The following is a 21949-nucleotide window of genomic DNA, read 5'->3' as shown; positions in this document are numbered from 1 at the left end:
ACATTTAATAGTGAAGCTTGCAAATTCCAAAGATAAGGAGAAGATCCTTAAAGCGGCAAGAGACAAGAAATCCTTGACTTTTATGGGGAGGAGTATTAGGGTAACAGCAGACCTCTCCACAAAGACCTGGCAGGCCAGAAAGGGCTGGCAGGATATATTCAGGGTCCTAAATGAGAAGAACATGCAACCAAGAATACTTTATCCAGCAAGGCTCTCATTCAAAATGGAAGGAGAGATAAAGAGCTTCCAAGACAGGCAGGAACTGAAAGAATATGTGACCTCCAAACCAGCTCTGCAAGAAATTTTAAGGGGGACTCTTAAAATTCCCCTTAAAGAAGTTCAGTGGAACAATCCACAAAAACAAGGACTGAATAGATATCATGATGACACTAAACTCATATCTGTCAACAGTAACTCTGAACGTGAACAGGCTTAATGACCCCATCAAAAGGCGCAGGGTTTCAGACTGGATAAAAAAGCAGGACCCATCTATTTGCTGTCTACAAGAGACTCATTTTAGACAGAAGGATACCTACAACCTGAAAATAAAAGGTTGGAGAACCATTTACCATTCAAATGGTCCTCAAAAGAAAGCAGGGATAGCCATCCTCATATCAGATAAATTAAAATTTACCCCGAAGACTATAGGGAGAGATGAAGAGGGACACTATCTCATACTCAAAGGATCTATCCACCAAGAGGACTTGACAATCCTCAATATATATGCCCCGAATGTGGGAGCTGCCAAATATTTAAACCAATTAATAACCAAACTGAAGAAATACTTTGATAATAATACACTTATACTTGGTGACTTCAATCTAGCTCTTTCTACCCTTGATAGGTCGTCTAAGCACAACATCTCCAAAGAAACGAGAGCTTTAAATGATACACTGGACCAGATGGATTTCACAGATATCTACAGAACTTTACATCCAAACTCAACTGAATACACATTCTTCTCAAGTGCACATGGAACTTTCTCCAGAATAGACCACATACTGGGTCACAAATCGGGTCTGAACCGATACCAAAAGATCGGGATAGTCCCCTGTATATTCTCAGACCATAATGCCTTGAAATTAAACTAAATCACAACAAGAAGTTTGGAAGGACCACAAACACGTGGAGGTTAAGGACCATCCAGCTAAAAGATGAAAAGATCAACCAGGAAATTAAGGAAGAATTAAAAAGATTCATGGAAACTAATGAGAACGAAGATACAACAGTTCAAAATCTTTGGGATGCAGCAAAAGCAGTCCTGAGGGGGAAATACATCGCAATACAAGCATCCATTCAAAAACTGGAAAGAACTCAAATACAAAAGCTCACCTTACACATAAAGGAACTAAAGAAAAAGCAGCAAATGGACCCCACCCCCAGGAGAAGAAGACAGTTAATTAAAATTCGAGCAGAACTAAATGAAATCGAGACCAAAAGAACTGTGGAACAGATCAACAGAACCAGGAGTTGGTTCTTTGAAAGAATTAATAAGATAGGTAAACCATTAGCCAATCTTATTAAAAAGAAGAGAGAGAAGACTCAAATTAATAAAATCATGAATGAGAAAGGAGAGATCACTACCAACACCAAGGAAATACAAACAATTTTAAAAACATATTATGAAGAGCTATACACCAATAAATTAGGAAATCTAAAAGAAATGGACGCATTCCTGGAAAGCCACAAACTACCACAACTGGAGCAGGAAGAAATAGAAAACCTGAACAGTCCAATAACCAGGGAGGAAATTGAAGCAGTCATCAAAAACCTCCCAAGACACAAGAGTCCAGGGCCAGATGGCTTCCCAGGGGAATTCTATCAAACATTTAAAGAAGAAATCATACCTATTCTACTAAAGCTGTTGGAAAGATAGAAAGAGATGGAGTACTTCCAAATTCGTTCTATGAGGCCAGCATCACCTTAATTCTGAAACCAGACAAAGACCCCACCAAAAAGGAGAATTACAGACCAATATCCCTGATGAACATGGATGCAAAAATTCTCAACAAGATACTAGCCAATAGGATCCAACAACACATTAAGAAAATTATTCACCATGACCAAGTAGGATTTATCCCCAGGACACAAGGCTGGTTCAACACTCATAAAACAATCAATGTGATTCATCATATCAGCAAGAGAAAAACCAAGAACCATATGATACTCTCATTAGATGCAGAGAAAGCATTTGACAAAATACAGCATCCATTCCTGATCAAAACTCTTCAGAGTGTTGGGATAGAGGGAACTTTCCTCGACATCTTAAAAGCCATCTACGAAAAGCCCACAGCAAATATCATTCTCAATGGGGAAGCACTGGGAGCCTTTCCCCTAAGATCAGGAACAAGACAGGGATGTCCACTCTCACCACTGCTATTCAACATAGTACTGGAAGTCCTCGCCTCAGCAATCAGACAACAAAAAGACATTAAAGGCATTCAAATTGGCAAAGAAGAAGTCAAACTCTCCCTCTTCGCCGATGACATGATACTCTACATAGAAAACCCAAAAGCGATCCCTGGGTGGCGCAGCGGTTTGGCGCCTGCCTTTGGCCCAGGGCGTGATCCTGGAGACCCGGGATCGAATCCCACGCCAGGCTCCCAGTGCATGGAGCCTGCTTCTCCCTCTGCCTGTGTCTCTGCCTCTCTCTCTCTCTCTCTCTGTGACTATCATAAATAAATAGAAATTAAAAAAAAAAAAAAGAAAACCCAAAAGCCTCCACCCCAAGATTGCTAGAACTCATACAGCAATTTGGTAGCGTGGCAGGATACAAAATCAATGCCCAGAAATCAATGGCATTTCTATACACTAACAATGAGACTGAAGAAAGAGAAATTAAGGAGTCAATCCCATTTACAATTGCACCCAAAAGCATAAAATACCTAGGAATAAACCTAACCAAAGAGGTAAAGGATATATACACTAAAAACTATAGAACACTTCTGAAAGAAATTGAGGAAGACACAAAGAGATGGAAAAATATTCCATGCTCATGGATTGGCAGAATTAATATTGTAAAAATGTCAATGTTACCCAGGGCAATTTACACGTTTCATGCAATCCCTATCAAAATACCATGGACTTTCTTCAGAGAGCTAGAACAAATTATTTTAAGATTTGTGTGGAATCAGAAAAGACCCCGAATAGCCCGGGGAATTTTAAAAAAGAAAACCATATCTGGGGGCATCACAATGCCAGATTTCAGGTTGTACTACAAAGCTGTGGTCATCAAGACAGTGTGGTACTGGCACAAAAACAGACACATAGATCAATGGAACAGAATAGAGAACCCAGAAGTGGACCCTGAAATGTATGGTCATCTAATATTTGATAAAGGAGGAAAGACTATCCATTGGAAGAAAGACAGTCTCTTCAATAAATGGTGCTGGGAAAATTGGACATCCACATGCAGAAGAATGAAACTGGACCACTCTCTTTCACCATACACAAAGATAAACTCAAAATGGATGAGAGATCTAAATGTGAGACAAGAGTCCATCAAAATCCTAGAGGAGAACACAGGCAACACCCTTTTTGAACTTGGCCACAGTAACTTCTTGCAAGATACATCCACGAAGGCAAAAGAAACAAAAGCAAAAATGAACTATTGGGACTTCATCAAGATAAGAAGCTTTTGCACAGCAAAGGATACAGTCAACAAAACTAAAAGACAACCTACAGAATGGGAGAAGATATTTGCAAATGACGTATCAGATAAAGGGCTAGTTTCCAAAATCTATAAAGAACTTATTAAACTCAATACCAAAGAAACAAACAATCCAATCATGAAATGGGCAAAAGACATGAAGAGAAATCCCACAGAGGAAGACATGGACATGGCCAACATGCACATGAGAAAATGCTCTGTATCACTTGCCATCAGGGAAATACAAATCAAAACCACAATGAGATCCCACCTCACACCAGTGAGAATGGGGAAAATTAACAAGGCAGGAAACCACAAATGTTGGAGAGGATGCGGAGAAAAGGGAACCCTCTTACACTGTTGGTGGGAATGTGAACTGGTGCAGCCACTCTGGAAAACTGTGTGGAGGTTCCTCAAAGAGTTAAAAATAGACCTGCCCTACGACCCAGCAATTGCACTGTTGGGGATTTACCCCAAAGATTCAGATGCAATGAAACGTCGGGACACCTGCACCCCGATGTTTCTAGCAGCAATGGCCACAATAGCCAAACTGTGGAAGGAGCCTCGGTGTCCATCGAAAGATGAATGGATAAAGAAGATGTGGTTTATGTATACAATGGAATATTCCTCAGCCATTAGAAACGACAAATACCCACCATTTGCTTCAGCGTGGATGGAACTGGAGGGTATTATGCTGAGTGAAATAGGTCAATCGGAGAAGGACAAACAGTGTATGTTCTCACGCATTTGGGGAATATAGATAATAGTGAAAGGGAATAGAAGGGAAGGGAAAAGAAATGTGTGGGAAATATCAGGAAGGGAGACAGAACATAAAGACTCCTAACTCTGGGAAACGAACTAGGGGTGGTGGAAGGGGAGGAGGACGGGGGGTAGGGGGGAATGGGTGACCGGCACTGAGGGGGACACTTGACGGGATGAGCACTGGGTGTTTTTCTGTATGTTGGTAAATTGAACACCAATAAAAATTAATTTATTAAAAAAATTAATCTCATAACTAAAAAAAAAAAAAAAAGACTGTGTAATGCTTCTGAAGCAGAATCTTGGGAAGTCACTAGAGAGATGGCTCTACTTGCTATTTCATTTGGCAAATGTCTCCTAACAGAGGAGATGAAGGTATAATGCTCTTCTACCCCAGTGGCATTCAGCAGTTAAGACCACCTGACTAATGTCATTCAACACAGTCCGTGATTACCAGAGAAATCTTCAAATACAACACATATCTGTCAATTATCCTATGAGAGACTATGATGACCAGCCAAGTGAGCCTTTTGGGGCACCTGGCAGTTCCAATTCTGAATGTAAACCTAAAGATTGGCATCTGGTTCAATTTTCATTTTCTCATAGCTTGGATAATGTGGATTACTACCCAAATTCTTATAATAACCTCATGGTTTTGGAAAACATTACCTTCAAGCCACTTGAAACATTGTCAGAGTACAACCTCTCTGATCATGAATCCCTCGTTGTGGGTCATACCCAGCAGTTGGGCACCAGCAGAATTCAAGAGCTCTGAAGGAAGGCTGACTTAGATGCAAACCCTGTATTTGCCATTTCCTTGCTCCTTAAATGATATATTTCAGCTAAACAGAGCTGTTTTGTCATTTACAAGAGAAGGATATACAGACTTCCTATCCCATTCATTGTTTTTTTTTTTTAATTCAACGAGATGATCTAAATTTTGAGGCACCTGTCAAGTACTAAATAACATTATCATATTACTCTGACACATATAATTTCTCATATAGTTTGTATGGCCTTTAAGAGGCCATACAAAAAAGTAAACAAAGATTCTTGCTTGCACCCCCTCCACAAACACATATACAGACGCATTAACCCATATGTTACTATTTTGTTTTATAAGGAAACATGATATATTCAAATGAATGAAAACAGTTCTGTTCTACATAAGCCAGAAATTTCAGCATAGGTGGGACGCCCGGGGGTCTCAGCGGTTTAGAGCCTGACTTCGGCCCAGGGCCTGATCCTGGGTTCCTGGGATCGAGTCCTACATTGGGTTCCCTGCATGGAGCCTGCTTCTCCCTCTGCCTGTGTCTCTGCCTTTCTCTCTCTCTCTCTCTCTCTCTGTCTCTCATGAATAAATAAATAAATAATCTAAAAAAAAAGAAATTTCAGCACAGGGAAAGGGATTCATCACTTCTGTATCACTAAGGTCAATTCACAAATTTGAGCATTTACATGGACTCATCTGACTCACACACCAGCCTGTTAGATTTAAAGGAACACACACTGAATCACTCCTAATAAGTATTGTAGCCTTAAGGAAAATATCCCCACTTTATATCATCCAGACAGAATTAGAAACTAGATACTTCTCAGGAGTTTATCTTCAGTGCTTACTAAAATATACTCAATTTTTTTTTGCATGACAGATTAGAGATGCTCAATATATGGGAACATTTGAAGCAATGACCTTATCAGTTCTAAAACTATACACATATTTTAGACCATGGAGTCTAAATATATCACATTTCTAAACCTCCTCCTACAACAAACTCAGAATTTCATTCTTTTTTCTTTTTTTTAACTTCAATATACAGAGGTTATTCTAAAGAGACTTTTTCAGGTTTTAGTTAAGAATCACCTTTTCCCAAGTTCTATAAACCCTGTGATTTAAAAACAAATTATACTAGAGTTTACTCAATCAAAATTTGCATAAATATATTATGTTATCTTTAAAACAATGTCAAATCACAAACAAGACATTTAACTGACAGAGTTCATTTTATTTTTCCAGATGAGAATGAAAGAAATTTGCATGAAAGATCTCCCACACAATCTTCAGCTCTCCCAGTGGTTTGCTAATATGTTTGCAAGTGGCATTGCACCTGCTTTTATACAAACATCTTTGATGCCAACAGCATCCAATGCATCAGGGCATTGTCAAAGAAGTAGCTGCATAACAAAGAGCTCAAATGGATATAATGAGATATGCTCTATGATTGAGCACCTGACACTGTAGCCAGATATTTCTCAAATGAGAAATCCTTCTTCATGATCAATGTGCTTTCCAAAATTTGGCCAATCTGACATGCCCTTCGGCCATCTGTCTCCTCTGGATGTTTGGGTGGATCTCTTAATGAGTATTTGAGCTTACGGTGAAGTGTGTCTAATACATCTCCTGATCTTTTCACCCGCTGTGGAAAACTGGGAACATCTCACCTAAAAAAATTTCAATTTTCCCTCATGCATGCATGATGAGTAGGGTAAGTCATTAATTCAAGAAATATTTTTGATTACTGATTTAATAGAAACTCTGATTTTACATATTTTTTTCCACAAACACAATTCCATATTTTCACATACCTTCAAATTCCTGCCCCATTTATATCAGTTAACTTTATTATTTTAAATTGATACTGTATTCAAGGACTGTATTTGTTGTTGATATTTCTATTATACCATCCCCAGAAGCATCATTAAGAAAAATTCATGAATATAATTAAGGAAAAATCCTTTGGAATGTTGACCGTTTTATGGACGTTAGGTTTAGCATGGCTTATTTGATAAGATAATTATCCCCTGAAATTAATAAAACTGACTTGGAAAGCCTTTCTGGTTAAGTGTTTTTACTGAAGATGATATGTTTTCTTTGGTTCTAAGGTAGTGATTCTAGGGAGCTTATGTACCCAGACAGACTGAAATAGCAAGGCTCATCCTAATATGGAAGCAATACAGTACGGGGACAGATTTGGACTATGGCATCACTCCATACGGTTTATCCACTTTGGCTGGTGCTCAGCTTACATGTCTCCTATCCCAGGAAGCTGTCTGAGTTTCCCAAATGCATTTAGATGTTTTTTAAAAAAATAATTTTTTTCCTTCATTGTACCTTGCCTATGTCATTTTGATAGCACTTGTTAATATTACTTCATTTATGTGTAGTTTTCTTTCTTTCTTTTCAGTTTCGGAGGCTTTGAGCATAAAAGGATGTGGCTTATATATCTGTATCTTCAGTATCTTATACATCTGGCATATAGTAAGTGTGAGAAGAGTATGTTGATTAAATAATAATAGGATTTTCGTTGAATCGTATGATTTGGAGTTCCTGCTTTAAATAGGCATTTATTAAACTGCATAAAGGATTCAGTTTTTGAGTCTGTAACACAGACTTAGCTACTGGGAACACAAAGATTTTGGGGAAAAAAGCTGTTTGCATCATATCATCATCTTGTGACCTGAGTTTTAACTCCGGGAAATATGAAATTCACATTGCCCAATGTAAGAATGTTGAAAGTTGAGAGAAGAAAGCTATTCTAGAACTCATTAAAAGAGAACCGGCATTGATCACTTCAGGTACACCAATATATTGACATGATTAAGTTTCTAGAGACTATGTCTACATTTCTGCTTCCCAGCTGTATTTATGATAGAGACGTCATATTACTGGGATGTAATCTACAATGGAAGGAATTTTACCTATCGACTCTAAAATCACAAGTTAAATCTGGCAAATGTTTGTTCCTAAAGCAACAAACAGAACTTTACATACTTAGTGAGAATATGAGTGGGGTGAACACTGTCCAGAACTAGTAAAGTCTGTGGAAACAGTTCATCCACTAACCTATTCACCATTTCAAACAAGCCTTCATTAGTTGTCATTATCTGTATACATACTACATATTTCCTTCTGACTTCTTGTCCAATCCCTTTTGTACAAGGCAATCGCTACTGCTGGAATCAAATATTCATACATTGAGAACTCATTTCCCATGATGCTTTATAGCTATCATTTGACACCAAGTTTTGCAAGATTTACTATAACCTTAGTCTTAAGATTCATATAGACGAACAACCTAATTAGCTATTATTTTTCACTTACAAGTAGTCTGTCTGAACACAGATTTTTTAATGCATATCTTGATTCCATAGAAAATTGTTATCACAAGGTAACTATGTCACTGGAGGTCCTCAAGAAAAGCCCAATAGGATGGTAACGGGTCCATTTTTTTTTAACAGTGATAATTAACATCAATGTAGTAATTTATATTTACCTTACCATGGCCATACCACTTGTGGAATCTGAAGCTACCCTAGCCCCACCTATTGGCTGTAAGTGTTTCCTATATCTGTAGTCATTCTGTTACTAACTTCTGGAGTCTCTATTCTCAACACCTGCAGTCACCACAGTCCAATGGGGCAAATGTCTCTATCCACTAAGCCCGGTACCTACTATCCTCAAAGTGACTGTTGATGCTCGGATTTCCTCACCATCAGTGGTTAATGAGGAAAGTACAAACCACATATCCTTCTCAACAATTTGTATTCTTCTACAAGACCCTGCCCATAATTTTCTGTAATCACTGACCCATATGACTATAGTCTCTTCTCTGTGCCAACAACATGCTTCAATACTCTCAGGATAACCACTCATTGATTACATTCAGGTAGCTAGCCTTTTGTCACTTCCTACCACATCTACCTTACATTCCATGATGCTTCATTTGATTATTATCCTGAATTTCATTGCTCTTATGACTTTTCATCTCACCTATTCTAGCAAAACCTCAAGCCTATAGGAACTGAGCTGCCTGCTTTTTCTATGATATAACATCCAGATAATAGAATGCTAATGAAAAATACCACAAAACAGGCAAGATCAATTCCAGTATAAATATTGAATCACTAAGCTCTAATCAACCTTAAAAACTTCCAGCAATACACGACAAACTTGACATCTTCTCTCAATATATCAGAGGTACCTGGGACTCAACATTTCCAAACCTAATCTAGTAAAACATCTCCCATAAACTGCTCTTCTTCCAGTTTTCTTTTTCGGTAAATGGGGCCCACCTTTTATCTAAATGAACCCCGCATCATCCTCGATAATCTCCTTTTTCTAACTTTCAACATTAACTCTTCTCAAATAGTTGTTGATACCATGCCCTAAATATCTATCATTTTCCCCACATCTCCCACAATCATACTAGTTCATACTAAGATCATCTTGCCTGAATAGATCTTAAATTCTCAACTGTATATCTACTCGTTTATTACCTATTATCTGTAAGCTTACTAGACTGTGAGTACCATCAGACCAGGTTTTTTTGGTCCATTTTTACTATTTTATCTCTAATATTTTGCAATTTTTCTTTGCTTATAATGAGCACTTGATAATTATTTGCTGAATGAATTAGTGAATAGATAAATGAATACAATTAAATTTATAAATAGTATTATAATAACCATAATCAAGTATGAAGTATTAACATCTATATTCTATAAGAGAAAAATCTGAAATTCAACAAAAGCCAAAGAAGCAAAGAATTATTAATTTGGATTTCAAGTTTAGGTTTTCTAAATTTCACTAACTTTAACTCCTGAGTAATCCTCCATTTTAGCACCATGATGTATATCAAACCCTCAAAATTTTTTTTATTTTTATTTTACTTACAATATAGACTCAGAAAAATATAGTCAATTCTTAATGTAATTATCTATGAACATAATGATAATAATAATTCCTGAAATAATAAATCCTGTGGAAGGCATCCTACCGCTTTAAAAACATACCATTTACTGCAAGTGCTTTCACCAGAAATATTTTAATTTTGTAAATGGAAATGTTTATATAGCCAATACTCCAAATTGATTGATACTAAAATGTATAAAACATAGTCATCATGAAAAGGAAATGGAATTAGAGCAGAAAATAACAAAACTAACATTTTCTAAGCCATCACTATTTTTTTTCAATCATTTATTGAGTGTTTGCCATCTTGTAGACATTGTGCTAAGCAATTTATATGTGCAGTGAAATAGGAACTATTATCATCCCTATTTTACAGATAAGAAAATTGAGAAATAGAGCAAACAAAGCCAGGAGCCAAATCCAACTTCTGTATGATTCCAGAGTTGCACTTAACATTCAATTGCCTCCCCGATAAGTAGTTAAGTCTTTCATTTTGAGCCATTACTTAGTGAAAAATCGACAAAAACACTTTTTACTACTAACAGCATCTGATAATGAGACATTTCAATTATAATCAGATGGCAAAGGAGAATACTATATACATTATGAAACTTAGCTTTTCTGGATATTTAAGGAGCAAATTGTTTCGTCTTACCCATGAATTCAATCCCCAAGTGGTCTGCTACACCAAAGTCAGCATATAAGGAAGAGAAACAGAAAAAGAGAAAAGATTAGAAAAAAATCCACACAGAATTCAATGCTTATAAGACTGACCTTTCAAGGCAAAGAATACATCTTTATTTTAGCAACCATTTTTTTGGGACAGATCATTTACCGATTGCCAACAAGTAGGGCTGCTCTGAACACTGACTTGTATTTCCCAATGGCCTGGAGCTTTAGATGAAATAATACTGCATCAGCTACCAATTATGCTAAGTATAAATTTGGCAAAAAGGAAAAAGAAAGAAGAAAAGTAAAAAAAAAAAAAACATTCACACAAAGAACATCTGACAAAGTTATTTTCAGAACTCATATTTTATGTAGAATAACTACTTGTTCAAAATGAATTTATCTGGATCTCTATGTTAATGATATGCCAATAAAGAACTTCGTAAAAAAAAAAAAAAAAAAAAAAAAAGAACTTCTGTAGGACACCTTAACCAGGCCCTCTTCACCTTCACAAAAATGAAGCTACTGAATTTTTCCCCCCTTTGATTTGTTAGATGAGAAACCTGGGATTAAGTGAGACTAAAGTTTACACTTGTCTCAAAGACAGCAGGTCCAGGGCACAAATCCAGTCTGTCTGACCGGTTGTCAGTCTTAGGACTATTAAACTTGGCAGTGCTTCTTATCAAAAATTGCATGACAGATGTGTCCACGTCTATTTTCCATGCGTGTGGACAGCTGACCATTCTGACCCAGTAAATGCTAATGTCTGTCTGTTGTCACAGTGACAAACTGGGCCTGCCCTATACCCAGGGATTCAGTCATAGAGTCTGTTTATTTAAATGGTGCTTTCTCTTAATTATTCAGTTATTTGCTCGTTCACTTTTAAAATTCACTGTATTATTTAATGCTGGTTTTTGTTGTAGTAATCTATTTCTTAAATGAGAATACATTAAAAAAAAAGTATTGCTACAATTGTATTTGTTTCTAAGACTAATTACTGGGCTTCCTTTGCTGAATTTTCTATTTAGCAAAGAAGCTTTTCTTTTTAGAAGATATGCATTCAGTCATCTTGATTATCTTAGTGCCTTTCCTAGTTGTAAATAATTCATTTTTAAATTTTATTGTGGCAAAATACACATAACATAAAACTTGCCATTTTAACTGTTTGGAACGCTTTCGTGACATTACTTACATTGGCAATGCTGTTCAACCATCACCACTGTGTTTCCAAAACTTTTCTGTCACCCCAGAGAGAAGTTGTACCCATAAAGCTAGAATTTCTCACTACCCCCACCCACCGACACACACACACAAGCCCCTGGTGACTCCTAATCTACTTTCTGTTTTCATGGATTTTCTCAGGAGTAGTTTATTTTTAAAGTAATTAACTGAGATATGTCTTTTATATAAAGAAAGAACATAACAACGTTTTTTAAGAGTAGATGCATTATTTTTTTTTGACATGATGTTTTTGTGACTTCTCATGGTATACTATGGTAGAGGCCTAGCACGCTTTCGTGAAAAGATAGTCTCTTTGTTCTCAAGTAATTCAGAAACCAGAGGGAGCCCACAGACACAAAGCTTTGTTAATTCTCTGTGATAGTGCTATAATGGAAAACCAGAACATACGCACAGGCAGGAGAGGCCAAGGACCCATGGTTTGCCCTGGGGAGAAACAATATGCCATGTGAAAGAATGGGATGCTCGAAAAGTTGCAAGACCATGTGTGGGTTGTTGTGTGAATAAGAAACTTCCTGATTGTGTGCATGTGGGGACCTTGATAGAGAGAGAGAGAGTAGAGCTGTGGATAGGCATTTCAGTGAGATTACCTATCATGAAACTAAAGGTAAGGAAAGAAAAAGATTTGGGATTAAAAACAAAACAAAAACCAAACTTTTGCAAATGGTCAGCATGGATGTGCAGGAAAGAAATCACGAGAAGAAAGCATATAGAAATATGGGAACAGAGCACCTCAAGTAGTGGACCACGATGTCGATGACTGGGCAGTTAGAAAGCCATTAGGCCCTCAGCCGGGTTGAGCAATACCTTCCTGGGTTGCTGAGGTGGTTCAGAAATGGCTGTTTGTCTACTCTCTGTTTTGCCAGCAAACAGAACCAAAGATCACTCTTCATTCTTTCTCACAGTCTGGGCTGCCCCACCTCTCTATGGGGCAGGGCATATGGAGGATCAGGCCTGGTGAGTCTGCACATTGAACCAAGAAGTGAGCGGCAAGCTTGATAAATTTGAGGGCAGTCTTAATTCTTTAAGCCACCATGAATTCAGGGCTGGGAGAAGAGACAAAGCACAATTTGAAATTTATCTAAACACTGAAAGGTAAGTTGAATTCTTAAGGACTTCTTAAGGAAGTCTTCTCTTAATGAAGCAGAAAAGCTACATCTAATAACTAGAGTTGTAACTCTCAGAAATACTACCAAGCAAGGTGGCATTTATCTTCTTGAATTTTATAAAGAAATGATTTATTTTTATAATGATATTCATGAAAATTGACACCACCAAAACATACAAATAAAAAAATTATTTAAAATCTTGCTCTCTCTCATGTGCATACATGAAGCAAACACAACAGACACATGCACACACTTCTATCATTTAATGAAAGTGCTAAAAACTGTGATCATTATTACAGGTCTAAAGCTACTGAGGTACTTTGTTTTACACAAAAGGATCAATGAAAATTCATAAAGAACATGAAAGAAAATCAATTAATTTTGACCATTGAGTCATATACAGAATATTATGAGTAATATTTCTCGTAACCCTTCACTGGTTATTTCATTCTTTTCTTTCTCCCTCTCTCTTTTTTTTAGAAAGGGAGAGAAAGGGGGTGGCAGGGTCAGAGGTAGAGGGAGAGACAGAATCTTAGCCCAGTGTGGAGCCCAACGTGGGGCTCCATCCCACAACCCTGAGATCATGACCTGAGCTGAAATCAAGAATCAGAGACTTAACTGACTGAGTCACCCAAGCACCCCTCGCTGGCTATTTCTTAAAGCAAATAAACTTCCTGGGGATATTCATGCCTGCATAACAACATCAAGAGGAATATGATGAGAATTAATTAATTTCTCATTTATTTATTCAGTCAACAAAGTACCTGCCAAGAATTATACAGATACTGGGGTGGAAGAGGAGCCACAAAGATAAGCAAAAACAATTTGATTTCCCCTATGGCATGTATTAGAATATGTAATTTCTATCATTTTAACAGTATAAATATATATATATATATATATATACATATATATATATATATATTTGATTTTTGGAATTTGATTTGCCAACATATAGCATAACACCCAGTGCTCATCCCATTAAGTGCCCCCCTCAATGCCCATCACCCAGTCACTCATCCCCCTGCACACTTTCCCTTCCACTACCCCTTGTTCACTTCCCAGAGTTAGGAGTCTCTCATGTTCTATCACCCTCTCTAATTTTTCCCACTCATTTCTCTCCTTTTCCCTATGATACCTTTCACTATTTCTTACATTCCCTGTATGAGTGAAACCATATAATGATAGTCCTTCTCCGATTGACTTGCTTCGCTCAGCATAATACCCTCCAGTTCCCTCCACGTTGAAGCAAATGGTGGGTATTTGTCATTTCTAATGGCTGAGGAATATTCCATTGTATACATAGACCACAGATTATTTATCCATCATCTTTCAATGGACACCGAGGCTCCTTCCACAGTTTGGCTATTGTGGACATTGCTGCTAGAAACATCGGGGTGCAGGTGTCCTGGCGTTTCATTGCATCTATATCTTTGGGGTAAATCCCCAGCAGTGCAATTGCTGGGTCATAGGGCAGATCTATTTTTAACTCTTTGAGGAACCTCCACGCAGTTTTCCAGGGTGGCTGCACCAGTTCACATTCCCACCAACAGTGCAAGAAGTTCCCCTTTATCCACATCCTCTCCAACATTTGTGGTTTCCTGTCTTGTTAATTTTCACTATTCTCACTGGTGTGAGGTGGGATCTCATCGTGTTTCCCTGATGGCAAGTGATGCAGAGCATTTTCTCATGTGCTTGTTGGCCATGTGTAGGTCTTCTTTGGTGAAATGTGTGTTCATGTCTTCTGCCCATTTCATGATTGGTTTTTTTCTTGGGTGCTGAGTTTAATAAGTTCTTTATAGATCTTGGGTACTAGCCCTTTATCTGATACATCATTTGCAAATATCTTCTCCCATTCTGTAGGTTGTCTTTTAGTCTTGTTGACTGTTTCTTTGCTGTGCAAAAGCTTCTTATCTTGATGAAGTCCCAATAGTTTATTTTTGCTTTTGTTTCTCTTGCCTTCATGGATGTATCTTGCAAGAAGTTGCTGTGGCCAAGTTCAAAAAGGGTGTTGCCTGTGTTCTCCTCTAGGATTTTGATGGAATCTTGTCTCACATTTAGATCTTTCATCCATTTTGAGTTTATCTTTGTGTCTGGTGTCAGAGAATGGTCTAGTTTCATTCTTCTGCATGTGGCTGTCCAATTTGCCCAGCACCATTTGTTGAAGAGACTGTCCTTTTTCCAGTGGATAGCCTTTCACCCTTTGTCAAATATTAGTTGACCATATGGTTGAGGGTCCACTTCTGGGTTCTCTATTCTGTTCCATTGATCTATGTGTCTGTTTTTGTGCCAGTACCACACTGTCTTGATGATCACGGCTTTATAGTACAACTTGAAATCCAGCATTGTGATGCCCCCAGCTCTGGTTTTCTTTTTCAATATTCCCCTGGTTATTTGGGGTCTTTTCTGATTCCACACAAATCTTGAAATTATTTGTTCCAACTCTCTGAAGAAAGTCCATGGTATTTTGGTAAGGATTGCATTGAACGTGTACATTGCCCTGGGTAGCATAGACATTTTCACAATATTTATTCTTCCAATAAATGGACATGGAATATTTTTCCATCTCTTTGTGTCTTCCTCAATTTCTTTCTGAAGTATTCTGTAGTTGTTAGGATATAGATCCTTTACCTCTTTGCTTAGGTTTATTACTAGATATCTTATGGTTTTAGGTGCAATTGTAAATGGGATTGACTCCTTAATTTCTCTTTCTTCAGTCTCATTGTTAGTGTATAGAAATACCACTGATTTCTGGGCATTGATTTTGTATCCTGCCACACTGCCGAATTGCTATATGAGTTCTAGCAATCTTGGGGTGGAGTTTTTTGGGTTTTCTATGTACAGCATCATGTCATCTCTGAAGAGGGAGAGTTTGACTTCTTCTTTGCCAATTTGAATGCCTTTAATGTCTTTTTGTTGTCTGATTGCTGAGGCGAGGACTTCCAGTACTATGTTGAATAGCAGTGGTGAGAGTGGACATCCCTGTCTTGTTCCTGATCTTAGGGGAAAGGCTCTCAGTTTTTCCCCATTGAGAATGATATTTGCTGTGGGCTTTTAATAGATGGCTTTTAAGATGCTGAGGAATGTTCCCTATATCCCAACACTGAAGAGTTTTCATCAGGAATGGATGCTGTTTTTGTCAAATGCTTTCGCCACATCTATTGAGAGGATCACGGGGTTCTTGTTTTTTCTCTTGTTGATATGATCTATCATGTTGATTATTTTATGAACGTTGAACATGCCTTGCATCCTGGGGATAAATCCCACTTGTTCATGGTGAATAATCTTCTTAATGTATTGTTGGATCCTCTTGGCTAGTATATTGTTGAGAGTTTTTGCATCCATGTTCATCAGGGATATTGGTCTACAATTTTCCTTTTTGGTGGGGTCTTTGTCTGGTTTTGGAATTAAGGCAATGCTGGCCTCATAAAATGAGTTTGGAAGTATTCTGTCCCTTTCTATCCTTCAGAACAGCTTTAGTAGAATAGGTATTATTTTTTCTTTAAACGTTTGATAGAATCCCCCCTGGGAAGCCATCTGGCCCTGGGCTTTTGTTTTTGGGGAGGTTTTCGATGACTGCTTCAGTTTCCTCCCAGGTTATTGGCCTGTTCAGGTTTCTATTTCTTCCTGTTCCAATTTTGGTGGTTTGTGGTTTTCCAGAAATGCATCCATTTCTTCTAGATTGCCTAATTTATTTGCATATAGCTGCTCATAATACATTTTTAAAATTGTTTGTATTTCCTTGGTATTGGTTGTGATCTCTCCTCTTTCATTCATGATTTTATTAATTTTTTAAGTCTTTTTTTAAATAAAGCTGGCTAATAGTTTATTTATCTTATTAATTCTTTCAAAGAACCAACTCCTGTTTTTTTTTTTTTTTTTTTTTTTTTATCTGTTCTACAGTTCTGGTCTCTATTTAATCGAGTTCTGCTCAAATCTTTATTATCTCTCTTCTTCTGCTTGGTGTAGGTTTTACTTGTTCTTTCTACAGTTCCTTTAGATGTGAGGTTAGCTTGTGTATTTGAGTTTTTTCCAATTTTTTGAGGGAGGCTGGTATTGCAATGTATTTCCCTCTTAGGACTGCTTTTGCTGTATCCCCAAAATTTTGAACGGTTGTATCTTCATTTTTTATTAGTTCATAAATCTTTCTAATTCTTCTCTAATTTCCCGGTTGGCACATTCATCTTTTAGTAATATGCTCTTTAACTTCCAAGTGTTTGAGTTTCTTCCAAATTTCTTCTTGTGATCGAGTTCTAGTTTCAAAGCACTTTCAAAGCACTGTGAAAATACGCAGGGGACAACCCCAGGTATTGGTTGAGACCTAATTTGTGACCCAGTATGTGGTCTATTCTGGAGAAAGTTCCATGTGCACTTGAGAAGAATGTGTATTCAGATGCATTTGGATGCAAAATTCTGTATATATCTGTGAAATCCATCTGGCCCAGTGTATCATTTAAAGCCCTTGTTTCTTTGGTGGTGTTGTGCTTAGAATATCTGTCATTTGCCAAAAGTTCCATGTTGAAGTCTCCTATTATTAGTGTATTATTATCTAAGTATGTCTTTACTTTGGTTATTAATTGATTGATATACTTGGAATCTCCCACATTAGGGGCATAAATATTCATGATTGTTAGGTCCTCTTGTTGGATAGACCCTTTAAGTATGATATAGTGTCCCTCTTCATCTCTTACTACGGTCTTTGGGGTAAACTTTAACTTATCTGATATGAGGATTGCTACCCCTGCTTTCTTTTGAGGACTATTTGGTAAATCGTTCTCTAACCTTTCATTTTCATGCTGGAGGTGTTCTTAGGTCTAAAATGAGTCTCTTGTAGACAGAAAATAGATGGGTCTTGCTTTTTTATCCAGTCTGAAACACTGCATCTTTTGATGGGATCATTTAGCCCATTCACATTCATAGTAACTATTGAAAGATATGAATTTAGTGTCATCATAATACCTATGCAGTCCCTATTTTTGTGGATTCTTTGGGCTTTCTTTTTCTTTTACAGAGTCCCCATTAATATTTCTTGCAGAGCTGGTTTGGTGGCCACATATTCTTTCCATTTCTGCCTATCTTGGAAGCTCTTTATCTCTCCTTCTATTCTGAATGAGAGCCTTGCTGGATAGAGTATTCTTGGCTGCATGTTCTTCTCATTTAGAACTCTGAATATATCCTGCTAGCCCTTTCTGGCCTGCCAGGTTTCTGTGGAGAGGTCTTCTGTGAATCTGATATTTCTCCCCAAATAAGTTAAGAATCTCTTGTCTCTTGCTGCTTTAAGAATTTTCTCTTTATCTTTGGAATTCGGAAGTTTCACTATTAAGTGCCGAGATGTTGAATGATTTTTATTGATTTTTTTTGGACCGCTCTATCTCCTGGATCTGAATGCCTGTTTCCCTCCCCATATTAGGGAAGTTCTCAGCTATGATTTGTTCAAATGTATTTTGGCCCTCTGGCCCTCTTGGCATTTTCTGGAACTCCAATTATATGTAGATTCTTCCTTCTGAGGCTGTCATTTATTTCCCTTGACCTTTCCTCATGGTCTCTTGTTTTTCTCTTTTTTCCTTGGCTTCCTTCCTTGCCATCAACTCATCTTCTGTGTTGCTCACTCTTCCTTCCACCTCATTAACTCCCATCTTAGGACCTCCAGTTTGGATTGCATCTCATTTAATTGATTTTTAATTTTGGCCTGATTAGATCTCAATTCTGTAATAAAAAAGTCTCTAGAATCCTTTATTCTTTTTTCCAGAGCCACTAGTAGCTTTATAATTGTGCTTCTGAATTGGCTTTGTGACATTTAATTGTAATCCACATTCTGTAACTCTGTGGCAGAAAGTACTATTTCTGCTTCTTTCTTTTGTGGGGAGTTCTTCCTTCTAGTCATTTTGTTCAGTGCAGAGTGGCTGTATGAGTGGGCTGAATCAAGAATATCAACCACAACTTAAGTAAATTTCACCCTAGATGATTCTGATGAGGTCAGAGACCAGAAAATGAAAACAAAGATCAGAACAAAATAAAAGGACCCCTAAAGTGAAAAACAAATCTTAAAACAAAGTACTAAAAAATAAAAGGCCAAAAATCTCAAAGAAGAAGAAAAATAATAAAAAGGAAAAAAAGAAGAGAAAAAAATTAAAGAGGAAAATGAAAAAAAGAGAGAAGGAAAAAAGGGGGGGTACTGGGAGATGGTGGTGGTGAAGTGGTGGTGGAAGGAGAATGTAGTCTACCTGAGGGGTCTTAGAGGGTAGTCCTCTTGGTTCTGAGTGTATGTTAGAAGATGCTCAGTCTCAAATTTATATAAACCAGTAATACTTGTAGAAGGCCCCAACATTGACACCAAAACATAACTGAGGTAAAAGAGGGGGGCAGAATGGGAATGAGGAATCTCAGAATGAACCAGCACAGTATGCCACTTGGTTGTAGGTGCATGCTGGTCATATTTTAGAAGGTATTAACTTCTGCCATTGTAGAACGAAATAAGGTAGAGAAAACAAAAAACACAAAACAAAAACTCATATCTAGTATACCTCCCAAAATTAATTTGAGTATGTTGAAGGGAATTTAGAAGTGGAAAATATATCTAGGACCTGTAATTGTAGAAATATAAAAGCCAGAAAGAAAATTGAGAATGAAGAGGTGGTAAAATATTGTAGTTAAGGTGGAAAAGAGAAAAAATATTGGAAATTTTTAGTCTGATATAAAAACGAGTTGTACTGGAAAAGGGGGGAAAAGAGGGGTACCCTCTGGTTCTATATACAGTAAATCCCTCGACTTCCCCTGGAGCTTTCCCACGCTGCTTGGTCAAGAACTTGCTCTTCCCCTGTCCTTCCAGCTGGTCTTCTAGGGGAGGGCCTACTGTCCTGATTCTCAGGTGTGTGCACCTGGGGGAGATGCCTCACCCCCCCCCCCACTGGGTGCCAGGCTCAGTGGGAGCTGTTGACCCCAGGTGGCCCCACCTCTCCCAGGCACAAGGTAACACCAGGAGGAACAACATCAACCACTGGCAGTGGCCAGCTCTTCAGCCCTGGAGTCAGCTCACCCAGTAACTACCTGCAGCTCCCAGTCCACATTGGCCTAGGTGCTTCCCAGACTATGCAGGTGCACAGATCCCAGGGCTGCAGCTCCCAATGGCAACAGGGCGCAGACCCCTCTGCCTGCAGCTTCCCCCCCGCCACCAGCTTCTCCCCAAGGCCTGCTGGGTGTGTGCTCCAGCCCTTTACTGAGATCACCCAGTGGGCAGTGTGCTCCCCAGGGCACCCTCCTCTAGTAGTGACTGCGGGAGACGGGAGGTCTCCCTGTCCCTCCTGGGTTCAGGCCGATTTCCCTGCTGAGCACTTTCAGTCCAGGAAGAATCTGGGGCAGATGTTTAAAGTTCCTACATCTCCGGGGCTGGGCTCTCCTGTCCTGAGGTTCTCGCTGCCCCCCTTAGCCCGGCTCCTCGTGGGCCCCATCCCCCACTTGATTCCTTTTTATTTTACTTTTTTCTGCCTTCCTACCTTGTTAAAAGTGAAAACCCTTCTCTGTAGCATTCAGACTGTCCTCTTGTTACGTCTCAGGTCGGATTCACAGGTGTTCAGGATGGTTTGAAAATTATCCAGGTAAGTTGGGGCCAGGTGAGGTGAGGACCCTACTCCTCCACCACCTTGCCCTGCCTCTCCCTCTTGTTAACAGTTTGGTTAACTTTTTTCTGTTCTTAATTCCCTTCACCTGTTTGGCCCATTCCTCCATCTTCCTGTCTCTGGCAAGCTCCACTTTGTTCTCTGTATTTATGAGTCTGTTTCTGTTTTTGTTTGTCCATTTGCTTTGTTTTGTTTAAATTCCACATTTAAGTGAAATCACATGGTATCTGTCTTTCTCCATCTGACCTGTTTCACGTAGTGTAATACCCACTAGGTCCACCAACGTTGTTGCAAATGACAAGACATTTTTCTTTCTTTTTTTTTTATGGCTGAGTGATATTAACTTTTTGTGGCTGCGTTTGACTTTTATTTGTAAAAATTACAGTTCTTTGAGGATAGTCACATCTTTGGATTATATAATAGTAGCTAACATTTATTGAGCACTTACTCTTACCAGAAATTGCTTTATATATCATTTTGCAGAAACGTAGAATGTCACTATCCTTATCCAGATGAGGAACAGAGGCAGAGAGACAGGAAGGAACTTCACCTCAACTGCATTGTCGTAAATGGTAGAAACAGAATTGACACTAAGCAGCTTGACGCTTAGTGACTGGGTATATATACTCAGCATTTGTCTTTGCCCTCTCTATGAAGAAAGAGCTATTTTTTAAAAAATTTATTTATTTATTTATTTTTAAATATTTTATTTATTCATGAGAGACACAGAGGGAGGCAGAGACGCAGGCAGAGGGAGAAGCAGGTTCCATGCGGGGAGCCCGACCTGGGACCCGATCCAGGGTCTCCAGGATCAGGCCCTGGGCTGCAGGCGGCGCCCAACCGCTGAGCCACCCGGGCGCTCCAAAAATTTATTTTTTTAACACAAAACTATCAGGTAATGAAATGTTCAAGGAGGAGGTATTGAATCCACTTAAGAGAACGAATTATTTTCATGTATCCTCAGGCTCACTTCCTTGCTTACCTGTAGTTTATTGATACAGTGCCGAATATAAGCCAGGTGGAGGGGGGTTCTCTCTCTCCAGGAACCAAACTGGCAAATCTCTAATATATCTTCATTGGTTACCAGGGGCATTTCTTCATGATGACACTGGTCTAATTGAAGTGATTTGCTTGCATAGGGGTATGTAGGTATGTACATCTTGCAAAGGGTATATAGTTGTGTCTGAATATGTTCCAAACATTGAACCAAATAATT

At 38.4% G+C, this 21949-nt stretch overlaps 1 protein-coding gene across 7 annotated transcripts in view; it reads right to left on the bottom strand.

Annotated features, from left to right (window-relative positions):
- NRG3 (neuregulin 3) overlaps positions 1-21949 on the bottom strand; it is a 1028669-nt gene that overhangs the window by 117576 nt on the left and 889144 nt on the right. For 4 of the 7 annotated variants that reach the window (XM_072756372.1, XM_072756374.1, XM_026009256.2 and 1 more), the window contains exon 4: positions 10756-10782. In XM_072756372.1, the coding sequence (XP_072612473.1) occupies positions 10756-10782 (27 nt within the window). The remainder of the gene's footprint in view (positions 1-10755; positions 10783-21949) is intronic. The other 3 variants (XM_072756373.1, XM_072756376.1, XM_072756377.1) reach the window with 1 other exon arrangement.

The sequence above is a fragment of the Vulpes vulpes genome, chromosome 4 (assembly GCF_048418805.1).
Source record: "Vulpes vulpes isolate BD-2025 chromosome 4, VulVul3, whole genome shotgun sequence".
Taxonomy (NCBI): Eukaryota; Metazoa; Chordata; class Mammalia; order Carnivora; family Canidae; genus Vulpes; species Vulpes vulpes.
Note: the sequence above shows the minus strand (reverse complement) of the source record. Positions and strands in the feature narration are given on the sequence as shown.